The sequence below is a fragment of the Ochotona curzoniae genome, unplaced genomic scaffold (assembly GCF_017591425.1).
Source record: "Ochotona curzoniae isolate NIBS_2020 unplaced genomic scaffold, NIBS_Ocur_1.0 contig_2723, whole genome shotgun sequence".
NCBI classification, from domain to species: Eukaryota; Metazoa; Chordata; class Mammalia; order Lagomorpha; family Ochotonidae; genus Ochotona; species Ochotona curzoniae.
Genome location: NW_024465573.1, coordinates 12,099,809 through 12,120,704, shown reverse-complemented (window position 1 = coordinate 12,120,704; position 20,896 = coordinate 12,099,809). Strand labels below are relative to the sequence as shown.

The 20,896-nt window shown below is 38.0% G+C and overlaps 1 protein-coding gene across 2 annotated transcripts in view; it reads right to left on the bottom strand.

The window, feature by feature from the left end:
- The window catches only part of DYNC2H1 (dynein cytoplasmic 2 heavy chain 1), a 251,035-nt gene that overhangs the window by 193,445 nt on the left and 36,694 nt on the right, over positions 1-20,896 (bottom strand). For both annotated transcript variants that reach the window (XM_040976872.1, XM_040976873.1), the window contains exons 21-31: positions 17,793-17,942; positions 17,209-17,414; positions 15,784-15,939; positions 15,566-15,680; positions 14,896-15,066; positions 12,882-13,264; positions 10,807-10,939; positions 10,559-10,676; positions 7,961-8,073; positions 2,670-2,789; positions 1,372-1,522 (exon numbers count right to left, since the gene is read on the bottom strand). In XM_040976872.1, the coding sequence (XP_040832806.1) occupies positions 1,372-1,522; positions 2,670-2,789; positions 7,961-8,073; positions 10,559-10,676; positions 10,807-10,939; positions 12,882-13,264; positions 14,896-15,066; positions 15,566-15,680; positions 15,784-15,939; positions 17,209-17,414; positions 17,793-17,942 (1,816 nt within the window). The remainder of the gene's footprint in view (positions 1-1,371; positions 1,523-2,669; positions 2,790-7,960; positions 8,074-10,558; positions 10,677-10,806; positions 10,940-12,881; positions 13,265-14,895; positions 15,067-15,565; positions 15,681-15,783; positions 15,940-17,208; positions 17,415-17,792; positions 17,943-20,896) is intronic.

Below are 20,896 nucleotides of genomic sequence, written 5' to 3'. Positions count from 1 at the left end.
TTCAAGCTGAGTAAAAATTAGGATAAATTAAAAAAAAAACACGGCCAGATATATCAAAATTACACTAGTGAAAGTTTTCAATGACAAGAGGACAAAAAAAAAAAACCTAACATATTGTCTTAAAGAAAAAAATCACACAAAAGACAGGATTCTCCATCACAAAGCAGAAAAGCACTCTGAGCTCTGGTCTGGCCCAGATCAGGCTGTGCAGCATATCTAGGCAGTGAACCAGTGAACAGTACCTCTCCCTTTCTCATTCTCATGTGTTTTGCTTCTCATATGCAGTAATAAAAATTTTTAAATAACAAGTTATATTTTGAGAAAAACGTAAGGATTACCAAATATTCTTTTAAATTTCAGATTTAACCCTTTCAAATATATTCAAACTCAGCAGTACTTTTAAAGAAGAAACAGGGAAGTCAGGAGAAGTAGAGCAGCCATGCTAACAAATTGAAAGAAAAAATAAACGATTCAATAAAATATATTTCAAAAAAAAGAATGAGGGTCCGAAGCAGTAGCCTAATGCCTAAAGTACTCATCTTGCATGCTCCAGGTTCCCATATGGACGCCGATTCTAATCCCAGTGGCCCCACTTCCCATCCAGCTTCCTGCTTGTGACCTGGGAAAGCAGCAGAGAACGGCCCAAAGCCTTAGCCTGTACTCGCATGGGAGACCCAGAAGAGGATCCAGGCACCTGCTTTGGATTGGCTCAGCTCTGGCCACTGGGGCCACTTAGGGATTGAACCCTTGGATGGAAGATCTTTCTTCCTCTCTGTCTCTCCTCTCTGTATATCTGACTTTATAATAAAAAATTAAAAATTAATCTTTTTTTAAAAAGGGGCAAAACACAAACATTCTCAGATAAAAGACTCTCTGTGAACTCATAGCCACTAACTGTATTCTAAGGAAACTGGTAGGAAGTGCTGTGGAAAGACAAACACCAGACAGAAGAAATCTGGGGCACCAGAAATAAAAGGACAATGAAAAGGATAAACATCTAAATGTCTTTAGTAAATTCTTCCCTCCTCTTAAGTTTTATCAAATAAATTTAATGGATAAATAAAAACTACAGCACATTTTTCAATATCTGAAAAGTACCATATAATAGTATATCTATATCATATAAACAGTAGGATAAGGAAATATATACAGCATTAAGTTTCTACATTCCATTTAAATTAGTAAATTATTGAATCAAAGCAGAAAAAAGCCAATCACATAAATTCCAACTCCTAGGATAACGATCAAAATACATGAAATGGATATTTGATATATACACTCAAAAACAGAACAGGCAAATTAAGATAGAATATCAAAAAATTCTCAATCAAACCAAAAGCAGACAGAAAACAGATCAGTTTTTTTTTTTACCAGTATTCCCTGGATCCTCAGAACTTGTGTCAATATTAGTATAGTGCTCCAACTTATTCACCAATTGCTTTTCAATCTGAAGAAGATTATGATCTTTGATAGCATTTTCTACATCTTCAGTGAATTTAATCTGCTCTGCCAAGCATAGTATCTTAAGCAAAGAGGAAAACATTTTTCTAAATGAATTTACTTTAAAATAAACTAAAAATTCAAGACAAGACATTTTCCCCAGTTATATATATTAGCTTTCTCCACCAAAATAAAATATTGGTACCTTAAATATTAACAGAGCAATACAGTGGTTAAAAAATAGTAGTGTGTGACACAAGCAAGCCTACTTCTCACAACTTACCTTGAACTCCTCCAGATCCACTTTCTTGCCCTAGAACTCACCAAGCTATTTGTAACCTGAGGACGTTTGTACATTTTTCTCCCTGACTCTCCCAGTAAAAATTCTCTCAAGCATTCAGATGTAAGTAGATACATTAATTTAATAATAGGATACATTTATTTAATAAAATCTCAGCATTTCAAAATAATCTTCCAGCACAGCACCTATAACAGCAAAATCTCTTAAATTAAGATCTCTCAATCTAATGCTCATAAATAGAATCTAGTTATAGAATATGACAGATTATCTTTACAAAAAAAAAAAACATGAAATGCTAGGATAGGCATTGTGGTACAACATGTTAAGTTACTGCTTGGGACAACCATATTATAAATCGGACTGCAGGGGCCCAGGTCACACCTCTGAATCTAAACCAGCTTCGTCAACTCTGAGAGGCAGCAGATGGCACTTGGGGATCTGGTACCCACATGAGAAGCCCAAATGGAACCTCTGTTTCTTGGTTTCAACCTGAGACAGCAGTGCTATTGTGAGCAGCTGGGGAGGCAACCAGCAAATGGAAAATCTCTTTCTCTCCCCATGGTTCCCACCTACTCTCTCATTCCCTTTTGTACTACCTTTCAAAATAATAATAATAATAATAATAAAAACATGGTGTCTGAGTTGTGGCATAATGAATAGAGCCGGTGCCTGCACAGTTGGCATCTCATGTGAGTGTTGATTCAAGTATCAGTTACTCTACTTCCTACTCCCTTTTCCTTTTTAACTTATCTATTCACTTGTAAGTCAAAATTATAGATAGAGGAGTGACAGAGATCTAGCAGTTAAGAAACTGTCCATGCTAACTATTAAAACAGAACACAGACCTATTTCTCTGAGCCCTAACCTGCGGTCAGGGTTCTTTCGTGGACACCGTGCCTGCTTACACTCCTGACATAAGCCCTCTTACCTGTGAAGGGAATAGAGAAGGATCTACTGCACTTTGTGAACTTCGCCCAGTAGTAACACATTCTTTCAACAATTCCTTCAAGGTTTGCTTCATTTCTAAGGCCAAATCATTTAACCAAGCCTGAAAACAAAATTAGAATATGGTAAATAAGTGAGAAAACAAATATGCAAACTATTGACTGACCCTAGTCTTTTATTTATCAACAGGAGGTGGTTTCTTACTGACTCTTCAGACTCCCAAGGAGGGTTATATGGTATATAAATATTGTATTAAAAAGCTCATTAATTTGAAAAAAATATGACTTTTTAACCTCTTGAAATAACAAGGTGAAAACTCAAATTTACAGTAAGCTATTATTATCGTGGCTAGTATATCCACACAAACATAATATGAACATTGTACAATTAGACCATTAATTTCAACATTATGTCAAACAAAAATCACACTTCTTCAGAATGAACTCCATTATGTGGAAGGTTTACTTCACAGTCAAAATTACATTTATCAATTCACTTAATAAAGATAAAAATAATAAACTACATGTAAAGTTAAAAATAATGACCAATGAAAATAGCAATGAATATTTTTAAAATCACCATTTAGAGAATACTGCTGCAACAAAATATAAAGGCAAAAACTATAATTTAGTTTTTCATCACTATTAAATTAATTCTAAGTGCTACTCCTTTTCTTATTTCACCTGAACGGCACTTTCTAGTATTAAAGCAGCATGAACCTTAATCCAACTCAAAAATCACCAAAGTAAAGGGCAATAATCTGTCTTCTCAATTCAAGGCAACACAACCACTGTCTCTGCTCGCTGCAAGAGCTTCCAGAGCCTCACTGCTTCCTTTTTTGGAATAACTATGCTAGTTCTATTGCTAAAATGAGTTCTTTCTCTTGCTGTTGCCCTCACCCGCTGCCCCCTCCATTAAAAAAAAATCTACAGAAATGAAAACAACAAAACTATTAACAAGGAAACTACTTAGCAAATTTCATATTTTCATTCACCTGATGTATATATTCATTATCCAACAAGATGGTGAGGCCTAACTAAAAAGAGACATTTTGCTGGGCTTTACAGATATGCACCTAAGAAAGCATGGGTCCTGTATTCTAATCAGAAGATTAATATTTGAACCTGAAAATTGCAATTCAATTGTGATTCCAATTACTGCCTGTTGATTCTGACAGATTTACTGTAGAACCAGTTCATCAAGAGGTGTTCCACAAATGGACTAGTTTCAGGTGTACTTCTTCACCCAAATGATTTTATACAATTTGTGTTTTAAAGAATGAAGAGAAGTGGCCTTTGTGCGACACAAGCAGCAGGGTTGTGAGAGCCTGGAGGTGTGGGCTTGCAGGGGTTCTGAGGGATGGCGCCAGCGGGGATGTGCTGGGACCTGAGAGCCTAGGAATTTCCCCATATGCTTGGTCCCAAGCAGGTATGAGGGAGGGGAGGGAAAGCCCTAGGTTAGCACATTGGCATGCAGGCTTGGGAAACTTCGAATGGGCTTATATCTTGAGTGGAAGGAGGGGTAAGGTCCCAGGCCAGCACAAGTGCCAGGAGCTTGGGACCCTAGTGGGTGGGCAGAGCTCCAGGCGAGCATACCACACACTGGAAGACTAGACTTCAGAATACTAAACTAGGGAAACCATGTGCTTCCAGGTGCAGGAACTGTGCATTGCTCAGGCAAGTGGGGAGGGGTATCTGTGGGAGGGAGGACAGCTGAGAGAGTGTGTAGCAGGTAAAAAATGACTTCTGAGGGACTTTCACTGACAGGGCCACAGTACTTACAGGTAAGCGAGGTGGCTGAGACCAAGAAGTTTGGAGGGGGAACTACATGACCCTTATGGGTCAGACTAATGCACCTGTCCACATGGGAGACCTTAGTTGGGATAGTTAGCACCAACCACTGCCAACCACCACCCGCCAGCACACACTAAAGCTAAGGCGGGGGGATCTACCTGGCAGAGCTAGGTCATAGTACCCACCAGTGAGTGTCAGAAAGGAGCACGGGTAATGTTAGGAATGTTAGGGTGGACCATGACACTTGAGAGCACGCGAGGGAACCAGGTCTGCAGACAAGATTCTGTGGTGGATATGTAGATCACCCCTGTGGAACTACAACGTCTGTTGCTTTGCACCAGAGCTGGGGATAGTGAAGATAGAGAAGGCTGGACCAGGTTGCAGCAGTAAAAGGTGCACTCAAAAACATGGTGTGGTGTGGGATAGACAACATCCACCAACTCACAAAAAGGCCGAGACAGAGGGGACAAACTATGCCAGGTAAGAGCCTAACACCTGCTGGCACAAGTGAAATCTGGGTCTAGCAGTGGGCCAGGTTGGAGAACTTAGAAAACTCCCTTGGTAGGCCATAGCTCTTGCTGGTGACTACACGATTCAGGCATGGGTGTTGGTCAGCCAGGGCAATGCAGCTCCACTCATTAGCAAGTGTCTTGGTTGGATCTGGGAGCGGGCGGGAGGGTGGCAATGAATTGGGCAGGGCCAAGCCAAACCTCAGCACACTATCATGTGCAGAAGCCATGCTGGAGAGCAGGTCATGCTGGGCTAAGCTAAGGGGTTGGGGCAGACTGGGCAAGGCTAGGCTCCATTAACAGCCAGTGAGAGTTCAGACTGAGGGAGGGACAGGCCAGGTCAGGACGCAGCATCCTATGGCAAAGGCCAAGACTGGTGATGGATTGAGCAGGCTGAATAAGAGCATTCACAAGCATGTGCAGTATCTCTGGCTGAGAACAGGCATGGTTGGGAACCTACGGATACTTTCCTGCTGGGTTGTGGTTCACACTGATGAGCATGAAAGCTGGAATGGGGGTAGCAATCTAGGTTGGACATAAATGCAATGGCCCTCAGCATGGGTGTGGGCTGGGTCTGGGGTGTGCCAGACTGGGTTAAGCTCCAACACCTGCTGGTGTTCGTGAGAACCAGAGTGGTTATAATACAAGCTTGACTAGGTCTCATCACTTGCTGAACCACAGGAGAGCTGTGACTGGGCATGGACCAGGTTTGACACGGCTGTAGCACCCAACTGTAAGAACCAGAATGGTGTGAGCTGGTGGAATAAGTCAGCCTGGACCAAAGACTCAGCAGTGCAAGTAAGATGTCACTGAGAAGAAACCTGATAGGAGCTTGGGGAACTCCTCTGTCACAATGCAGTCCCTGTGGGTGAGCACAAGAACAAAGGCTGGGAGCAGCCCAGACCCACTGGCATATGCATGGGTCAGGTCTAAGGGCAGGCTGGCAGGGCCAGTTCATAACACCCACTGTCAGATCCAAGAACCAGGATGGGATGCAAGACAGGCAGGGCTGTCTTGCAGAATACAACACCAGTCAGTTCACATTAAGGCTGAGATTGGGGGCTTAATGGGTTGGGCTAAGTTGTAGCTCCCATCAATAAGAGCTGGAACTGGAGGCCGGCTGGGCTTGGCCATGCTACAACACCTGCCAGCAAATGCTGAGGTGAGGTGAGCCATGCAACATACCAGAATGGACCACAGCACACAGACTGGGGGCGGGGAAGCGGTAGTGGGACAGTGTGGGCACCCCACTGGGCTGCTGGTTCCATTGGTGAGTTGAGAACTGAGACCAGAGGTGGACGAGGCTGCTCAGGGCTACAACACCTGTTGGCCTGCATGTGAACTGGGTTAGAGGAAGAGCCAGGCTAGGCCAACTGACTGTATCCATTGGTGCACGCATGAGGCAGAGTAAGTGCAAGCTGGTTGGGGTTTGCCACAGCATCAGCTGGCACATGCTGAGAATGTGGGCAAGCCTTGTCAAGCTAGATTATAGAACCACCTGTATGGAGCAAGAGCAAGGACTGGGATTGGGCCCAGTAGGTAACAGTAGGCACTTCATTGATGGGCTGTAACTCCCACTACTGAGCATGAAAACCAGAGCTGGGGACGGGCGATGGCATGGGCTGGCATGCATGTGGGCTGGAGTATGGAGTTGGCTAGGTGAAGCTAGGCTCCAATGCCCATGCATGTATACGAGAGCTGAATGGGATGTGGAAAAGACTGGGTCTGTCTGCCACACACACTGGCAAGCACAGGATCCAAGGCTGGAGGCAGGCCTAGTGAAGGCTACAGGGGGTTGCTCCAACTACACTACATTTCTGCTGATGTATGTGTCGGCCAAATGTGTAGTTTGGCTTGTATAAGAGATGGGGCTGGAGACAGAACTGAATCAGCAACTGGAACTGACAGTTTGAGTTGGCTGATGTGGGTGACAGACTGAGCCAGATCCTGTACTGGTAAGCACACACAAGGCAGGTCTGGGATACCTCAGACAGGGTTTCTTTAGGTATTCCCCCAACTGGACCACTGGACCAGAACCCCAATCACTGGGAGAATCACAGGATCTGTGGACTAACTATGCAGTGCCTGTGTCAGGACTGGGCCTCCTCAATGGCTAAGACAGAGCAGTGGACAGCACACCGAGATGCACATGGAGGATATAAAAGTCCATTGACTTTCTGGTACCATAGCAGAAGACAGAACAATCTGGACAATTACCCAAGCCAAGGATTGACAACAAATATCTGGGTGAATGGAGACTCTAAGGTGGACTATGTTCCGTATCGGGGACACTGGGATGACACTAGGTGGACGTTCCCCATCCCCAGGCACTGATGCAGTTAGGATGCTAGGTGCAGCTTCTCCCCTTCTCTCCCCGCTTCCTCCAGATATAGAAATAAAAAAATATTAGAAATAAAAAAATATACCAACAATGCTCTCATCCACTGTCCCCTAATTCTCAACTGTTCCCCACCCTAATCAGTAATGCACATGGGCATTCATCATTCTCAACTATGTAAACATAATCAAAAATAAAATAAATATAAAAAGAAATACTGCTTGCTCTCTCTCTACCTTTCAAATAAAAATTAATTTAAAAAAAAAAGAGTGAAGAGAAGTAAAATTTAATATGTTAAAGGTGATTATCTCACTTAATTTTTAATTCAGTCTTTGCAACAGATAAGATTTGAAACTTAAGAAAACTTAGACTATAACAGAGCTAATTCATCACAGCTAAGATTAATATCCAAGTCTTTTTGTTTCCAAGTCTTAGTTCTGTTCACAATTCCAAATAGCTTTCCAAAGACTAAAAGCCCATATTCTTTTCAACATAAAAGTACACTGAGTGTAACCAGTAATTACAAGTTTCCTTAGAGACATAAAGCCACCTACTTTGTCCTAAACTGATGAACTTATTTTTGATGCACAGTTCCTACAGCTCTTATTTTAATACTTGGAAAAGAATCACTTACCTCTACATTATTTGATAGAAGAACTTTGTTTTTAAAAGGTACAATTTCACCCTCTAAGGATTTCATTGCAGTTATATGTTTTGATTCCTCATCAAAACATACACTGTTAATACCTGTAATATTCGTAACATAATTTAAATAGAAAAGGATTAAAGAATAATTATTAAACATGGCATGTGCATATCACATATTTGTACAAATAAACTATGCAACATAATATAACAGAATAATAGCTCCTATCACATAAAATATAAAGCAGTGTAATTTAAAGTCCTACATAGGAAAAAAACCACTCCTGGTGGATAGTCTGTTTACTAATCTGAAGCACTTATTACTAATATCATCAAATGTCATGATTTACTCATAGTTTTTATTTAGGTACTCAGATGTTTATGTGTTCATTCATTCTTAACATTATCCAGAATTTCTGGCAACCCTAATAAACTAATGTCTACCAGTCAGTAAGAACTCTTCTAACTCTCACACACTCCTGAGGGGAGCATAAAATGTAACAATATTCCTGGAAATATAATTCAGCAGTATCTTACAGGAAGTTAAACACTTACTTTATGACATAGAAACCTACAACTAGATATATACCTAATAGAAATAAAAATACATGACTACACAAAAATGACTTTGAGTACGATTGTTCACAGTGCCTTTATTTATATTAGCCAAAAACTGGAAATAATCCAATGGCTCATCAACAGGTAAATAAATTAAGTATAGTATATTTAAACAATAGTATACAGCTAAGCAATACAATGGAATTATATAAAGTTGTGGTCACCTGAAAAAATATTACAATGAGAAAGATCAGCCAAATATACTACATGCAGATGATTCCACTACAAGAAACTCTGGAAACAATGAAAACTTATCTACAGTGATAGAAAGCAGATAGATGCTTTGCTCAGGCAGAGTGCAATGGCAAGAGGCATTTAAGAATGACTAGAGATACGATGGAACCTTCTGGGGTGATTTATACATTACTGGGAGTTGTTACACAGATGTAGTTCCTCGTCAAAATTCATCAAATTATCAAATGGAATACTTAGAATATAATCACTAAGTTGTATGTAACTTACAGATCAATAAAATTAGCTTTGAATAAAGCAGAAATAATTTCTAGATAAGCAGTCAAACCAGTCAATACATACAGCATCTGTAGTTTAGACACCAAACACAAAGTGAAAGGGAGAAGGGTAAATAAAACTTCCCCCTGAATTTGCATATCACTTTGTAGTATATAAAAAAATTTAAACATGTTACTTCAGTTTAATCTTTTGGGAAAAAAATCCTTAAGTTAGTATTGCAACATATACAAACTAAATTTCATACAATAAATAACTGCTACACAGGTGTCAGCAAATATTTCTGAGACTAGAGAACAAATACTTTGGATTTATATGTTATATGGGCAATGTGTGAACTACTCTATATTCAGAACAAAAGCAGCTATAGATACGTAAACTAACAGACATAACTGACAGTGAAACTTTTTAAATAATAATAGGCAATAAGCCAGATTTGGTCCACCAGCTTTGGTTTGATGATACCCGATTAAAAGTGAAGATTTTGAAAAACTTTATTTCTTTGAGATTTATTTTCTCTTTGTTCAAAAGGTAGAGCTACAGCAAGAAAGAGAGACAGTGAGAGAGATCTTCCATTCAGTGGCTCACTCCTCAAAGGGCACCATGCATGGAGCTGAGTCAATCTGAAGCCAGGAGCCCCGAGTCTTTCTGGGGCTCCCATTTGGGGGCAGGAGCCCAAGGATGTGGGCCATCCTCTGCTGCCTTCCCACATTTTAAACAACAAGCTGGACTAGAAGTGGAAGACCTGGGACACGAATTCCAGCCAATATAGTATGCTGGTGCAAGAGGTAGAGGACTTCCTCACTATGCCACAGCACCAGCCTCAAAAAAATTCTACTTATTAAAGTGAATGTTACAAATATCAGTCTTATCAAAAAAATAAAGTATTGTGAGAAAATAATAATCATTATTTCCATTTGCCATTAATACAGACCCAAATAAAGTGACTTAATCACATCAAAGTACATGACAATTACTCTACACTTTTCCCAAGAAATTTCGCGTATTTCCATAGCTTAATTTTTTAACACTATACACATGAAACCTAATTCTACATCCTCACCTTGGGTTTCTCTGATAATGATAACCGCCCTTTGGGTATTTCCGTGAAAGTATCTTTCAGGCAGTCTTAAACTCAACAAACGAAGGGCATAATTCTCCTTCATTCTGAAGTTTCAACATAGCTTATTTAATCTGACCACCTACCTTTCTCCTAACTAAACCTTACGCATGTTCAAATCTTCCCAAAGATGTAGCTTTTTCCATGATGCCACAAAAGTAAGCTAAATTTCTTCATAAATGCAACTATGGCAGTGATGGCACATAGGAACTGTCAGACAGAATTACACTTGCTAATTTGCAAGCCTGTATCCCCATTAAACTACAAGCTTTTTAAGTGTATGAGCTGTATGTTATGCTATACTCTATCCCCAGCAATCTACTATGCCTGGCAGATGATTGAAGCTTAATAAATATTGATCAAATAAATATTGACTCCTACCAGCAAATAATTTCTTGAGGTGAGACTGAATCACTGATGGGTTAGTAGATTGGCCCAGTATTTCCAATAAGTCATCATCACCAATGAAATAAAATCTGGGAAATGCTGAGCGTTTTTCCTAATAAAATTTAGAACAAAAAGAACAGCTTTATTTTTTCCATTAACTAAGATCAATACTTTGCAATTTAGTACACAGAGAATTGCTTAAAAAAAAAAAAAAACAAGGAAAAAGGGAAAAAAAAACATACTTCCAGAAATTCATTTAATGATTTTTGACACCTCTGAAGCTGGTCAAGTATTGTTAGTAGAGCATTTCTGATTCCTGCATGAGTAGTTAATGTTGTAACTCTATTGTCCTTCTTAATGTCAGTCATTATTGATCTAAAAATAAAAATAAATTATTTTTACAACTATTTTAACAGTTATTGGCTGAGGAATACTAAGACATTTACTTTTTCATCTATTTAGATATAATATTGTTAAAATAACAATATGACATTACACCCTTGAAAGATTAAGACATTAAATAATTCCTCAAAAGATTTCATTAAAATTAGAGCACATCATAATAAGAAAAAGTATAAACTATTGTTAAACTGACTAACAGGGCAACTTATAACCTAGGAGTTCTTTAAGAAGTAGTTAAAGCCGAGATAAAATCAACAAATAAAATTTAAAAAGTGATTAGTAGGGAAAGCAGAGATCTTGTAAAAGGGCTAGGTAACAAGAGCTCCAGGATTTTGGGGAAGCTAATATGAATTTCTGATGAACTTGTTAAAGCTCTCTCATATATAAGAAACAACAGGCTATAGCAAGCAAAAAAGAGAGCGAGACAGAGAGACCTACACAAGGCTTTCTAAATGAACTGAACACAGACCATACTTTATCTTTAGAAAAATGAAAAGCTATTGTGGAGTTATCCTTATTGAAGCAAAATTTAAAAAGGCTGAAACTACATTTTTTAATTATTCTGTTGTATGAAAAATTACTGTAATAATGTGGGGGGAGGATGGTAGGTGGTGAAATGTAAAGGGAGAAAGGGCAGAAACTCTATACTTACAAAAATGTAACTTGGAAAATAAAAATGATTTTAAAAAAAAGAAAATGAAAAACTTACTAGAGATGACAAGAGCAAGTCAGAAGTGACAGACAAAGCAATTTTAGAATGGAACAGAAGAAGAGATATAAAAAGATGTTTAATTCAAAAAATGTTAAGTTGGCTGGGCCCGGCACGGTGGCACAAGTGGTTAAGTCCTCGCCTTGCACGCCCGGGATCCCATATGGGCGCCGGTTCTAATCCCGGCAGCCCCGCTTCCCTTCCAGCTCCCTGCCTGTGGCCTGGGAAAGCAGTCGAGGACAGCCCAAAGCTTTGGGACCCTGCACCCGCGTGGGAGACCCGGAAGAGGCTCCTGGCTTTGGATTGGCATAGTATCGGCCGTTGCGGCTCACTTGGGGAGTGAATCATCGGACGGAAGATCTTCCTCTCTGTATCTCCTCTCTGTATATCCGCCTTTCCAATAAAAAATAATAAAAATAAATCTTTAAAAAAAATATTAAGTTGGCTAAAATAAACAAAATTTGGTAACAATGAATTTGAAAGTGGAGGGAAAGGAATATATCAAAACAACCTGCATGTTTCTGCTCTCTAGCAATTAGTAATATTTATTGACATAAGAAGCAAAAGGAGAAAAGATTTATAAGAAAGGGTTATACAGGGTAAAATCAAGAGTTCAGTTTTGATCTGTTCATTGAAAGTCCTGTGTAGATTGGAAGTGTAGGTGACAAGAAATAAGGACAAAACATTTAAAAAAAATATGAGAATTCAGCAAAGCAAAGCAAACTGAAGCAATGCGAAGAATACCTAGGGAACGAATACAGAATGAGAAAACAACTTAAATCTAAAGTCTGCAACAGGTCCTCACATGAAGGTTTGGATGGGGCAGAAACAGAACCAGGCAGACATTCCAAAAACCACACAATGACAGTACCACCAAACCCACGAAGAAAGGAATGCTCAAAGTGAAATACCAGCAATGAGGGAAACCAAAAAACAAAAACTCTCCATTGCATGTAACATAAGAAAGTAATTGTGGTCTTTAGGAAGAACATATTGTTTAAGTAGAATGGTAAAGACAGAAACTATATCATATTAGTTCAAGAAGTAAATGCTTGAATGAGAGAAATAGCTTGAATACACTGGAAAAAGAGGCTGAAAGCAAACACAGTATCAATCACGTGAAAGTAACCAGCTTGCAGAAACCAACACACAATACAAATTAAAAAACCTATCATATGTATCTAGGTCTTAATTAATTATACTAACCTGAAATCTTCATCAACTTTGTTGAAGCGTGTCTGTTCTTTTGGCAATGCTCCACGGCCAAAAATGGGCTCCAAATATACCCACTTTCTCTGAATAAGATTTAAATTATGCAGGTACTCATCTAATTCTGCAAGTTTTCTTTCCCAAATTGACACTTTGTCTTCAAATCCTTTATAATAAGGGGAATCCTTTAAGGACTGAAGAAGGCATCTGTTATCTCCAACCTGATTTACTGTATCTTTCCAGTCCTTAATTAGCTTGATGGTTCGACTTTGGCTGTCTTCATAATCAATCAGTGTAAACACGGCTCCAACTCCCCACAGATCAAGTTCACGTAAAGCTTCTCTGATTGTCACCTCACCTTGAGCTCGACTATTTAAATCCTATTTAATACAAAACATTCATATTTGTTATCTCAACATTAAGTATCACATAAAGAAATAAGGATAAATATACCTTATAACAAAACATTTGTATCTGGCTTTTCACATTAGAGCAAAAAAATTAAATATATATTTTAATATATAATCCAAGAAAGTTGTAAAATATTGTATAAAAATTGCATGTGATCAAAGTATATATAGTGGCCTTATGGTTTTTTCATTTTATAGAATATAAAAGCACAGGCCCAGTATGATGACTCAGTGGCTAAATCTTCACCTTGCAAGCATCCCACTTGGGTACCAGTTCTTGTCCCGGATGCTCCACTTCCCATCCAGCTCCCTGCTTAAAACCTGGGAAACCAGTGGAGGATAACCTAAAGCCTTGGGGCCCTGCACCCATGTGGGAGACCTGGAAGAAGTCCATGGATCCTGCCTTACAATCAGCTCTACTCCAGTCTTTGTGGCCACTTGGAGAGTGAACCAGTGGATTAAAGATCTTTTGCTCTGTCTCTGCTTCTCTCTGTGAATCTGATCTGTCTTTCCAATAAAACATAATCTTGTAAAAAAATAAAAGCACAAAATTCAAGCATCTGTTATGAAATACAAACTATATGACTTACATCGTTTTGTAGATCAAAAAATAAGATGAGAAGAATGTAATTTATTAAATGTTATTGTGATCTTATTGTGAATTCTAACACATTTAAGGTAGAGTTATCTCTCAAATCACTTTGATTTACTTATAAGATTGATTTATTCATATGAAAGATAAAGTTGCAGAGAGGGAGAGAGGGTGGAAAGAGTTTCATCTTCCTCTCCCTGGCCATAACAGCCAGGGATAGGCCAGGCCAAAGTCAAGCCTATAGAACTTCATTTGGGTCTTGCATGGGAATGCAAAGGCCAAGTCCTTGGGCCATCTAGGTTAGCAGAGAGCTGGGTCAGTAGCAGAGCATCCAAGGCTTAAACTTTAACCCCTATAAGAGGTCAGTGTTGCAGGTAATGGCTTAATTTGTCATGTCACAATGCCAACCCAAGTAGTATCCTTCATAACTTCTCATACTAGAATAATGTTTGTTCCTAGATTACTGAAAAAAAATTAAAGTTAGCACTTTGGAGATGAAAAAGATGAATAATCTGATACCCAGAGTCATCACAGTGTTATACTGAATGACCAAAACAAAACACAGAAAAGTCTGTCAATTATGATAGATCTGTGACAAGTTCTAATTGTACATGAGATTTACTCTCAACATGACTGGCCAAGCTTGTCCTTGGTCCAGTTTTGTGCATCTTTATATACCATAATTCCTATTTATAATATATCATATGATATTAAGCCAATCTAAGGCTAAGGGTTATTTTTTTCATTAAAATTGAGTCTTCTTAACAGAAGACTATTTTGTATTTCCTTTTTTTTCTCTCTCAAAGAAGGAGTCTGTATTATGGTCTTTATAAACTCCTGTAAACAGCAGTAGGCAGATTCAGCCACATTATTTATATAAGAACAATGAAACAGTGTTATTACCTTAAGGCAAGAAAAAAAATCTGTTTCCTTAAACAACAGAAAAAGAAGCAGAATTATGTATTAACAAGAGTAAGGCTTATAGGAAATTTATTAAAGTGACTCTTACTTTAAGTTCTGAAGCTTTGGCTACAATTGTATCAGCTACTCTGAGTAGATCACCAAACAATAATTTTTCTAGACTGGTCCCCCTTGGAAGGCCAAGTAGACGAAAAAGGTCAAGCCAGTGATCTGGAGAAAGATGTTCCCCTCTCACATATTTCAATATAGGAATGGCAGCCTGTTGTTTTAAAAAGAACAAAAACAAAAAGGTGTATTATATGTTTATATAAATTTGCAAAATATACGTTATTTTTGTCATTAGCTATCAAATTTTTAATTACTAATTTTAATAATAATGAAATCACATTCTTAAACAGAATTATATAATATTTTTAGTAATCATTGCTACAGAAATATGTAAATTTCCATTTGTGGTTTATTATATTTTAAGACATGAGGCAAAATATTTCTATTTTTATTATATTAGTATATGACTCACACTGCACTAAGAAACACTGTAACTTATAACCTTAACTATATATTTCTTAGTCACAGCTTTGTTTCCACTGACAACAGAAAGATCTATTTCTATGGTTTAGTCTATATTTCCTATCTTTCTCATGTAATAGATTAATTTAACTAAAACACTGTATATTAAAAGTCTGGCTCACTCACTATATAATAACATAATAAAAGATGCAAGTATAATGTTTAATTAGTAAATAAAACAATCCTACCTTATACTTATCAACTTCTGATTGTAATTTTACTGTCATTACTGAATGTTCTTCAACCCTCCTCAATCTGTCATGCCAATTCATCAAAAATTCTTCAAACAGATAAGTCTTGGTCCTACAAAATAACAAAAATATACCTCACACCTCAAAAAAAAACCACTATCAAATTGTACAATATAAATACTGTGGGTTTTTTGGGGGGGCGGGGGTTATCTAACCGAAAAGTAATCCAATCTTCATTGGCCATTTCTTGAAATCCTTGTTGAAATTCTTCATACAGGGTCCAAATTTGTGCACAGTTCTCAATGTCTTTAGAGATGCTATATGCCAAAGAGAAGTTAGGCTCCTCTAGTCCAAAATGAAGGCAATCATCACTGTAGAAACAAATACTTAATGTTAGACTTTTAAAAAACCAAAAAATATTAAATTATCTAACTAAATTCCACACAAAGTTGTGTACATGTAAGAGTGAGGGAAGAAAGTAATGGGAGACTGTCTTTATTTATGTATATGGGCTTTATACCGAAAGGAGTAAAAATTGAGTTGGTAATATCTTAAGAGGGAAAGTTCATGCATATAGCACATATCATATATATTCATGATTGTATACAAGTATAGATTTATATGAGAACAGTTTCTGCAGTTGAAATGGTTGGGTTAAAGAAGATAAACTGTTCCTCACCTAAGAGTAAGCAGTATAGCAGAGTGGAATGGTTCACTGCTGACACATCCATATTCCACTCAGGAGTGCCTGATTCAACTCCAGACTACTCTGTATTTTCAATTCAGTTTCTGATGATACATCCAGCAGGCTGTAGATGATAGCTAAGATGCCACAGCTTGTCCTACTCATTTTGGCAACCTGACTGGAGTTTCTGGCTAGTGGCTATAGCCTGGCCTACCCCAGACAACTGTGTACTAGACTATCAGTAGGAAGATATTCTTCCATTTATCCCATTCTCTAAGTTACTCTGAATTTCAAATTAATAATCTTTTTAAAAAGAAAAAATGGCACTGCTCATGGAGGATATGGCAGCCCATTGGAGCCTGCCAAGGACACTTGGTACAATAACAGAGGACGGAGGACAGAACAAATCAATCCACTACCTCAACCACGTGTGGGCAGTCAGTCTGGGCAAACCAGAGACTCTAAGGGAAACTAGGTCAGCCAATGGATTCTGGAGAGATTTCATTTAGCTTGGAATGGCAAGATCAGCAGCAATACAAAACTTTAACTATTAAAACCACTTGAGCAGTGCTCTCAGAGCATGCCCCACAACGAGGACCCTGGGATGGATGGGAGGCTGGGTAGAGTTTCTCTCTTTATCTCCCCACTTCTCCCAGATATAACAAAAAAAAAAAAAGAGAGAGAGAGAGAGAGAACATGGAAACAATGATCTTACACACTTTCCGGGAACCCTTGACCCTTTGTGCTCTGATCAACTACGTAAAGATTATCAAGATATAATAATAACAATGAAAGAAAAACAAAATTATATGGCAATAATAATGTAAACACTTATTTCAAATTTAAAGCTACTGAGGATTATAATAAAAAGCATAAGCTAGAAACATGAGAAAATTCTAGCTTAATAAAATTTTCAAAATGAGCACTACCAGTTTTAATGAAAAAAAATACATACACCAGCTTTTTCCTTATGACTTCAAGATCATCAAACTCAATTTTTTTCTCTTTTATTAGCTTTGCACTTCTATCAAGAGTATTATGTTGGCCAGCTTCAATAATATCATCACCAGGTTTTAGTTGATCCCAACGAGCTTTAAATTTTTCCAGTTCTTGATAATAGATCTGAAGGCGTGATTTCACATTTCCTTTCATCACTTCAATCTATAAGCCAAATGGGGTTTAAATAATTTATTGCAAAATTTTACCTTACTTGTATTAATAACTTCTCAAAGCATTGCCTTATTTAAATTGTTGATTTCAACTATACTTTAAAGATATTATACTAACATTATACTAACAAAGATATTATACTAACAAAAGATAAAACTAAGAAATTATTAAACAAAGTATTCACAAAGCACATATATATGATTGTTTTATATGTATATGTATAGCATTTTGATTCAAAAATAATGAAGAAAATGAATTTCAATAATAGTATAAAGTTCTTATAAAAACCTTAGGTATAACGAAAGAAATAGGCAAAGAGCATGTGAAAAAATGATTTCCATTTTAATGAAATAACTAAAATGTTCTTACCTGATCTTTAATCATGAGTTGATGACTTTCCATCATCAACTCAAATTTGTCCCATTTAGCTTTCAGCTTGCTAATTGTATCTAAACCTCCACCTGCCACAGTTCGTAAAAGTTTGTTTTTATCTTCAGCTTCTTGAAATAAGGGCAAAATCTAAATGTTAAAAAGCATGTGAAACTTACATTATGAAATTTCAGGATTTCATTTAGCTTAATTTTATTTCATGCCTTACTTTCTGAAAAGTATAATTTCTGCTTTTAAAATAATTCATTAGATTTCTGGATCAGTACTTTCTAATGCTATTTTTTATATACAAACTCAATTAAGGTTAGAATGCATAATAAGGCTAAAACAAGTCATAAAAGTAGTAATATGGAACTCAGTAAAACCAGGAATACATAAAGTCAATAATAGTGACTCCTCAAAGCAACAGTCTCATTTAGATGTTTTATTCACAACAAAATACTAATGAGGCCTTTAAAAAAAAACTAAGATTAGTGATTATATGTTAATTGAATTCCCCTAGAAAAAAGTAAAACATGAAAAATTAATTAAGAAATGGAAAACTGAAGAGAATCAAGCTCTTAAATTTGGGGTTTCTAACTGAAATGCCCTAACTTGTATAGAATAATCAGCTTTTTAATCACTGTGGATGAAAGTCAATGGTTACTAACTAAAGTACAGGCAGCCAAGACCAAAAAAAGAAATGGGATTACACCAAACTAAGAAGTTTCAGCACACTAAATGAAACAATCAACACAGTAAAAAAGCAACCAACAGAGTGGGAGAAAATCTTTGCACACTACACAACAGACAGGGGGCTAATATCCACAATATACAAAGAACTCCAGAATAACCATAACAATAAAATAAACCAGTTAAGAAATGGCCAAAGGAAATGAGCAGATACTTTTCAAAGGAACAAATCCAAATGGCTAATAGACATATAAAAAAAATAATGGTCAAGCCCTAGCAATAAGGGAAATTCAAATAAAAATAACACTGAGGTTCCACTTAACTCCAGTGAGAATGGCCCACATACAGAAAACTACCAACAACACCTGCTGTCAAAGATGTGGGGGCAAAAGGAACCCTATTCCACTGTTGGTGGGACTGCAGGTTGGTGCAGCCTCTATGGAAGTCACTATGGAGAACACTAAGGCAACTGAAAACTCAACTATGTGAGTTTTCATATATGATATGACCCAGCAATCCCATTCCTGATAATTTATCCAAAAGATCTGACACAGGTACATGAGAAAGCAACCTGCACCACTGCATTCATTGCAGCACAATCAACAATTGCAAAAACATAGAAATAATCTAGATTCCTGGTAAAGGAGGACTGGAGCTAAAACCACAGCAGGACAGAGCCAGGCTGCAACACCTACTGGTGGATTCCTAGGTAAGGTGAGCCATGCCAGTCAGGGGTGGTGGGTGCTGGCCCATGAGCCACCCGGGCAGAGCGTCCTGAGGGGCACAGGACACCTAGCCCAGGTCCTGGGGCCTGCGAGAACTTGTCCTTCTCAGTGGAAAAGACGAGCACTGATGCACATGGAGGATATTGCAGCCCACTGGGGCCTGCAGAGAACAGCTGGTACCATAGCAGAAGAAGGAGAACGGAAGCCAAATGATGACAGTAAAAATTGGGGTGAATGGGGATTCTAACATTGACTATGAGTCTTTTAATACTGCCCTGACTGTATCACATGAGTTTTAATATTTTTGTTTTTATTGTCATTTGTTCAGAAAAGGTTTTTATTTTCTTTCTCTTATTTTTTCAGTGCCACATGGGTCAAGTAGAAGGACCATTTTCTTGAACAAGATATTTTTACTTTCTTTTTCCTCATTTTGGCAACACATTGGTCATCATGTAACATGTTATTTTAACTTCATGCTGCTGTAAATCTACCATTTTTCTCTCTGTTGTGGATTTTGTTGCTGGCTTTTCATTTAAGTGCTATATAATAAAAGTATAGCAGAGGGGCCAGGCACAGTAGCCTAGTGGCTAAAGTTCTCACCTTGCACATGGTACGTTCCCATACGAGCATTGGTTCTAATCCCGCTGCCCCACCTCCCATCCAACTCCCTGCTTGTGGCCTGGGAAAGCAGTCGAGGATGGCCCAAAGCCTTGGGACCTGCACTCATGTGGGAGATCCAGAGAGGCTCTGGGATCCTAGCTTCAGATTGGCTCAGCTCTGATTGCTGTGGCCACTTGAGGAGTAAATCATAGGCCGGAAGATCTTCCTCTCTGTCTCTTGTCCTCTCTGGATATCCAACTTTGCAATAAAAACAAATAAATAATTTTTTAAAGTTTAACAGAGACTATCATATCCATATGTGAACACACAATGCAGTATGCACCTCCACATCCAAATCAAAGATGGACTCCCAATGAAACTGTTGACCTTGCCCTTTGCCCATCAGTCCAATTTCACCTTTGCTATAGTTTGCCAATATTTTCCCCCCTACAAACTCATATTGGGAATTAAATTTCCATTGTGAGGAGGTAAGACAGTGGAGACAATCTGACTGCAGTGCTTATTGATGGGATCTTTGCAAAATGATCAGGATAAGGTCAGGAGGGTGGAGTCCTCATGACTGACTACCAGCGGCTTTATAAGAGAGAAATTAGAAATCAACACCAACACTTTCACCAAGTACACTCACTCTCCCTTACGTTCCTCTGCAACCTATCTCTTGTCTGCTCCATCTGCTCCAACAACTCTCTCTTACTCACACACTCAGGAATTCATATTCCATGAGAATAGAACATGTTCACAGCTACAAAACTAATTAACATAAACCACAGAATGCATAAGATAATCTGTGTCAAACAAGTGAGTACATAGGTGTGTGAGTTAACATTTTGTTAACTCTAACAGCTCATAACCATTCCTTCTCTAATCAATTCCTTCTACTACAAAAGTATATGCTTTTATCCATCCTTAATCTTTATAGTCTGTCATATGGTAGAACACACAAAAGCATGTGGTGATTGTTTCTTCTTCTTACCCTAAAAGTAACAAAATATCACCCATCATGTTTTCTAAAACTGTAGCTGGCTCATTCTGGGCTCTGGCCTTCTGAACACTGTTTTTGTGAAT